The sequence below is a fragment of the Grampus griseus genome (genome assembly GCF_964374135.1).
Source record: "Grampus griseus genome assembly, chromosome: 15".
NCBI lineage: Eukaryota > Metazoa > Chordata > Mammalia > Artiodactyla > Delphinidae > Grampus > Grampus griseus.
In genome coordinates, this window is record NC_139009.1 from 19,995,278 (window position 1) to 20,002,229 (window position 6,952).

The 6,952-nt window shown below is 56.1% G+C and overlaps 1 protein-coding gene across 1 annotated transcript; it reads right to left on the reverse strand.

Annotated features, from left to right (window-relative positions):
- Positions 1-466: 466 nt before the first annotated feature.
- On the reverse strand, positions 467-6,014 carry ADGRF3 (adhesion G protein-coupled receptor F3; the record flags this gene model as incomplete). Its single annotated transcript, XM_082672730.1, has 10 exons — positions 5,906-6,014; positions 4,845-4,905; positions 4,279-4,419; positions 3,658-3,831; positions 2,972-3,190; positions 2,277-2,486; positions 1,603-1,767; positions 1,251-1,447; positions 665-844; positions 467-499 (listed from the first exon to the last, which is right to left on the reverse strand). Exons 1-10 carry the CDS (start codon positions 5,987-5,989, stop codon positions 467-469), a joined length of 1,464 nt encoding a protein of 487 aa, XP_082528856.1. The 5' UTR covers positions 5,990-6,014.
- Between the last annotated feature and the right edge of the window lie 938 nt (positions 6,015-6,952).

Below are 6,952 nucleotides of genomic sequence, written 5' to 3' on the forward strand. Positions count from 1 at the left end.
CAAGTATGTGGCCCTTCATGCACATCCCACCCCTCCGTCTGATGACCCTTCTCCCCCTTCCATCCCTTGAGGCCACCCAGGTCCTAAGGGGACGCCTACAGGTCTGTAAAGCTAGGAATGGTGCCCAGAGGTAGAGGGCACGCGTTCTGAAGTAGAGGGCCACCTGCACGTCTGCACCCCCGTGTGACGCATATTCCCAGACACGAAGGGTGTGCAGTGCAGTGTCATTGTCCCCGATTATTCTTTTGGTTGCAGCTTCTGGGTCAGCAACTGATGCCTATACTGAGAGCTGGTTTAGGTGAGTCCAGCAAAGCCAAGTACGTTTGAGTATCTCCACGTAGGTACCTTGTGTGTGGGCACGGGGGGATTCACGTCATATCCGCATATCTGCATGTGCGTGAAGGCCTCTGAACTTCTGTCTCCACACCCCTCCCTGCCTTCCTTGACCTCCCATGTGTTCCCAGCATCAGGCCTCCTCCACACTCCGTGGCCTTGGAGACTGGTATCCAAGAGGAGAAATGGACCAGAGGAGCAGACACTTGGACTCTAGAAGAGTCTGCCATCTGACAGCCCATGGTGATGTCAGAGGGACAGAAATGCCCAGAGGTGAAGAGTTGCCAGCCCACACTACCCAGCTGGCCCCGATGTGGCTCAAGGATCTCACCTCCAGGGCACTGCCGTTGAGCTGTATTCTGGAATGTGCTACCACCTTGGCCGGGATTGTCATGGTGGCCACCAGTGCCAATAAGTCGGTGGGTGGGGTCACCACCACTGCCTGCTCCAGCAGCTGAGCCAAGGTCTGTGGTACCTGGTCCACAGGCCAGCCCTGGCCTGCCCTCAGCAGCTGAGGCAGATAAGACAGCAGGGGGGTGGGCGTGGGCGAGCCCTGAAGAAGGAGGGGCCACCTCCTCCCCAGTCCAGCTCCTTTCTCCCCAGATCCACGCCCTGTCCCAGGGGAGCCAGAAGCAGAGAGGGGAGCGAGCCACGTGGAAGAAACTGACACCAAGTTTTGTGGGGCAGACCCTTGTTGGGATTAAGGCTTGGGACCTGCACCCTCCCTGCCATGAGAGCTCTGGCCGCTCTGAGGGGCCCACACCTGCTTCCTGGCTCCGCCAGGGCTCCAGTTCAGAGAACCTGAATACCCTTCGGGCTGGGTCTCTGGGGGAAAGGACTCTAAAGTTGGGTCCTGAGTGAGGAAGGGATAGGTCGTGGAGGATGGGGCACGTGGGCAGCAGGGTCAGAAGCTTTACCCGGGCTCTAAGAAGCAAGGCCAGGAGCCCCGTGTCCATGCAGCTGCTGTGGATGGGCCCCCAGCCCCCCTCAGGCCTACAAGGCCTCTTCACCATACCCCTCCTCTTCCCGGGACACGGGGCCTGTGCCACATGGCCAGCCTTGGTGACGTTCCAGGCAATAGTTGAAGAGTCCTCAGGGCGGCTGTTGTCTCCATCTGAAAATGATACCAGGGAAGGCTCAGCAACCCAGTCTAGCCCGAGCCTTTCCTTGGGCAGAAACCCATGCAGTGTGTGGGGTCTGGCCCTGTTGCCCAGCACAGGGAGACATGAGGAAGCAGCTCCCAGGATGAGCAGGTGAGAGGTCAGCCACCTGGACCCCAAGCCCCAAGTACCTGGATGACGGTGACAGAGACGGCAACCCTGAGAGGGCTCAGTCCCGGGCTCTGCAGGTCACAAGTGTGCGTAGTGTCGGCTGCAGGGCAGCGCTGAACAGCCAGCACGAAGCACTGGGAGTCCGGCGTGTTGAATAAGGAGGCTGAGGGGGAGACAAGAGAAGGGAACGGTCACTGGGCCTGGGACATACCGAGACCCCAGGGGTCTGAGCGGTGCCTCGGCGATCTCTCTAGCAATTTCAGAAGTGGATGAAGCAGCGAAGATGAGCTGAATTGTATGTGGGCATCAAACTACTGAAGGAAGAGCTTGGATTCGGGGGGAAGGGGACCCTCCCTGGGCGTCTCTTACTAGTTCCAGGCCCCGAAGCCACAGTGAACTCGTTTGTAAAATGGGACCATCATCAAATGAACCTCACAGAATAATATCGTGCGAGTTCACGGAGATCGTGTGAATGAAAGCATTATGCAAAAGTCTACACACGTGTGCTTATTGTTGTATGAACAGAATTGGGGTAAAAACAGATTTGGACTTGGACCCTGAACGCCCAGGTTGAACTGCAACCTCTGCTTCCAGGGAGCTGGAGAGCCAGCTGCCTGGGGGCAACTAGCTGCCCCCCTCCCCTGAGCCCTGCCAACCAGCCCCTTTCCATACCTTCGTTGCCGTCTCTGGGGCTCCAGGAAGCCGTGTAGCCCAGGTGGGCACTGGGGATGCAGCAGCTCAGCTGGAAGCCAGGGGAGGTGGCACAGGAGATGGAGAGCTGGTCTGGGAGCCCAGCCACATCTGTCACCTGCAGGGGCACCCTCACCATCTGCTGCAGCTCCCACCTGAATCCCTGGGCCTCAAAGCAGCATATGTACTCACCTGCAGACACACACCTGCTGCACCTCCCGGCCACTTGGCCCCCACCTGCGCCACAGGGTCTCTGCTGCTTCCCCAGCCACACCCTAGGTCTGCCCTCTCCATCCAGCCTCAGCTTAACCCCAGCAGGAAAGATCCCTGTCCCCCAAAGGATTTCTAGGAGGAAGATGAGATCCTGACCCTTTGTTATTAGCCTGTAGCCATGCATCCTAAGGTGAACCTCTCTGCCCCCAGTAGATGCCCTTCCTGCACCACCTGCTGCCATTTCAACATCGTGAAGAAAAACCTGCATCTGTTCTCAGTTGAAATTGAGACCACGCTTTCAGCGTTCTCTCATTATAATTCTTCACATCAATGGGCCTCTTAGCCTTAGTTTCCCCAGAGTGAATAAATGGAGATAAGGGAAAAGAAGAGAAGACAAGACAAGAAGGAGAGGGAGGAGGAAAAAAAGAAGGGGAGGAGAGAGGAGGGAAGGACAGGTGGCCTACCTGCCCATTTATGGGACATGTTGACAATGCTGAGGACAGCCCGGTTCCGGCTGGAGGTCAAGGACACACGTGACCCTGCCCGCAGGAGGATGGGGCTGGGGCTCCCTGTGGGCCACAGGAACCAGTTCAGGTTGGTGGTTTCCTGGCTTGTGAGGAGGGTCAGGTTCAGGGTGTCGCCAGGCGTCTGAAGCCAGGAGTTGAGGCTCAGGGCCGCGGGGACTGCGGGAGGCAAAAGATAGGACTCCCGGAGCAGGAACTTGCGGCCCTTGAGGCAGCTAAACTCTCCCTCCTTCCCCATCTTCTGAAGCCCATCCCTCCTCCCTCCCTCCCCACCTAACATTTTCTGTTCTCTTTTGTCCCTGGAGGAGTGTGGCTGCCGCAATCCAGCCTGGAAGACCCTAACTGTCAGTGGGAACCAAACGGGGAAGCTTTTTGTCCTAGGACTCCCCCTCCCCCAGGGAGGGAACTTCCTCTCTTTGTCCACCTGTCTCGGAGCCCTGTTGTTCATTGGAGTCTCCCTCTTCCTGTCCCAGGCGCAGGGCCTGTGATCTGCTATGATGCCTGGCATTTTCTCTCACCCAGAGGAGCCACTAGCTGGCAGAGATACGGGGGTCAGAGAGAAAAAAACACAGAGAGGGTTCCTTTCACTCAGGGCCATTGGTTTTCACGTTCCCAACCCTCCTCACCAGGTGGCAGCAGCTGGCAGTACCCGGCTTCAGCAGGGCCGAAGACAAGGCAGCCACAAGGCCGGCGCTTGACGGGGGTTTGGCAGGGCCGGTGATGGGAGCAGATGCTAGTGTTCCACTGGTACCCGGAGAGGCAAGCACAGTAGCTACACCCCTTGTGGGTGACATCGCACTCTGTGACAGAGGGAAGGGGGATAAGAAGTGAGCAGGCTGTCTGGGAAAGCCCAGTGCCTGATGCCTGTGAGCCTCTGAGGCTGGGTATCGTGAGCAATCCCAAGGTCACAGGCACCGCCTTCTCAGCCTGAGTTCAAAGCATCAGCGCGTGTGGGGCAAAGGCATCAGAGGTGGCAGTGGCGAGGCCCGGGCCCGTGGTCATCTTCCCCTTAGGCCTCTGCCAAAGTTTAGAAGATGGGATGTGGGGCAGGAGGGGGAGGTCTGTCTGATGGGAGGTGAGGAAGGAGCTGGGCCACACACACCCTCCAAGAAATAGGGAGGGGCTCACAGTACCTCAGACGAGGGGGCTGCGGGAGGGCTGGGCTCCTTGCACTCTGAACCCCCTTCCCATGCAAGCAGCTAAGAGCCACTGAGGAGCAGGGGTCAGTAGAATTCCCGCCACCCCACCGGCTGTGAGGCTGAGGCCAGTGAGAGTTACTGGGGCGGAGGAAGCCGAGGCGGTGGGGAGAGTCATGGGCCCAGAGAGTGCCGCCGGCTGGCGCTCACTTGAAAAGTACAGCTGTACATAGACGGAGACCAGGACCGATTCTGTAGGAGAGGGGACAGCTGGAGAGGAGAGGCAGCTACGGGCCTGTGGCCTTTGGGCCCCATACCTCGCTGTCCCCGCCAGGAAGCAGAGCACATCGCACCTCCCATAGCCTGTCCAGGTGCAGACAGGGCCCAGGAAGGTGGTCACTGCTCATCCAGCTACGGTGCCTTCACACGCGCTGTCTCATATCACCCTCCCAACGACCCCCTTCCGTGGGCAAGACTCTCTAAAAGGAAGGATCTTCTCAAGGCCTCACAGCTAGAGAACTGCGTTCAGACCTGTGTGACCAGCGCCAGACCCAGTCTCTCTCTTAACCCCACTTAAGCCCCCTGGCTGTGCCCTCTTCCAGACCTTTCTTTCTTTCCTTGCCTCGTTCCAGGCTCCCCGTCCCCCTCCCCCCTCCTCCTCCTGTCTGTCCACTCACCACCTGCTCCACGTTCTTGGTCCAATTGCTGCCCTGATTCCCCTCCAGCCTGACCCTGTCCCTGGAACAGAGCACAGGGGAGAGACCTCTGAGGAGAGCTGACTCCGCATTTCTCCCGGGGACACCTTCTTCCCCAAGCCGCTCCGGTGCCCGCCTGGCTAATCTGGAAGGACTTGGTCTCTTTGAATCTCCTCTTTTTGCCTGGAATCAAGCGGGCACCTCAGGAGGGGAAAGCAGGCTTCTGGTAGGAGGTGCAGGGATGCAGCACCAGGGATCCCGCCCAGGCCGGCAAAGCCCACCTGAACCCAGGAACCAGGTACACCCTGGAGAGTCAACATGCTTTGCTTAATTCCTTCCTGAATGTACCCGTCCCCGTGCCTCCAGGCTAATTGAAATGGCTGGGTCTGGAGCTCCAGAGGGGGCTGGGGGCGCTGGGCAGAGCTGCCTGCGGCCCAGAGGCCTGGGGGCTTTATTCCCTCCATAGGCATTGCCATGAGGGTGAGTGGCAGGCAATACCTTAGTCTCTGGTGCCTGTAAATTATTTCCTCACCAACTCCTCCCTCTCTCAAAACTGTGTGTGGGTGAGGAGATCAGTCTAAAAACAGATATTGATCTAGATAAGGATGTGGCTAGAGATAGAGATATCCACCTGGGAGAAAACACAAATCATAAAGTGCTAAACTAACTCTGCTGCCTTTCCTCAGATTCTCTCCTGTCGTCTACGCCAAGGGTTCCCAAGTTTGGAAAGTTTTTATTTTCGTTTTTAAATTGCAAGCCTGACTGGAAGAGCCTTTATCCAGAGTGCAGCAGGCATCGCTGGTGTTCACGGGAATTCAAATAAAGAAACAGAAGCTATCCCCACACCCTGAAAAATAAGGCTGAACTCTCGGAGATCTTATAACAAACCAGCCTTTTTAAAAATACATTACTTCCTCTCCCTCCAGCCCTCTCGCCTCCATCCATCCTTTCATCCCACATCTTGCTGCCTCTCACACCCAGGGGCCCCTGTCGTTACCTCTGCAGATCTTCCCTGGGTCTTCCCTCACCCCAGTCTTACTCACAGGCTGGGACTCTCGGACAAGTGGTGATCCCACCAGAGGGAGAGTCATGGCCGGGAGTAGCACAGGGGCAGCCGAGCAGACCATGGCTCAGTGAAGCAGTCTTCAAGAGGCCTCCCGCTGCTGCATGATGCAAATTTCCTCAGAGAAGAGCTGGCAGGGCCCTGCACAGATGGGATGGGAGGGAAGAGTGGAAGGGAGCCAGAGGAATTTACAGAGGAAGAGCTACAGCCCATGCTACAGTCAAATGCGCGTCCAGGTCACTGTGGGACCACCTGGAGCCCACACGCCCCGGTGAGAGAGGCCTGCCCAGGTTCCCTGCTGGGGTCTGGGCCAAGAACTCAGTGAGCAGGAGAGGACTTGGGGGCCCTAGGTCACACCAACCATGTATCAAGCCAGGTACAGTCCCATCCCCAAGGATCTGGGAAATCTGGATTGTTCTGGAACTCCCGGGAAGCTGGGTCATTGATCAAAGAGCCAAGGTTAGAAAAGGCAAATATTAGAGCTGATTGCTATCCTAAAATAATTTCAAGATAGACTGGAGTCTTAAATGTAACAAAGAATCTGGAAAAATACCGGGATAAATTATCAAAATAATTTTGAAGTGAGGAAGGCTTTTCTAAACACAACACAAAACCCAGAAGCCAGAAAGGAAATAAATTAGACTGTATACAAAGTTTTAAATTGGGGGTGAAAAGAATGTTGGGTTAAAAAGGCAAAAGACAACATGTTTGTAGGACGGTGATTGAATAAAGGGCTAATATTAACACAGGAATTTTTTATCTTACACATCATTAAGAAAATGGGCAAAAACAGGAAAAAGTGTTGCCGAAATATCGGCTTCCCTGTGCACCAAGGCCGAACAGAAATACGGAGACAGATATTGGAGGAAGAGAGAGATGGCTTTATCTTTCTGCCAGGGAGAAGGGAAGACACAGCAGGTTAGCGCCTCAACAACTGTGCCTCCACTCCTTGGGAAACAGGGAAGATTTTATATGTGGGGCTCGTAGTCCGGAGCATATGATAAGGATCAAAGGTCTTGCATTCTTC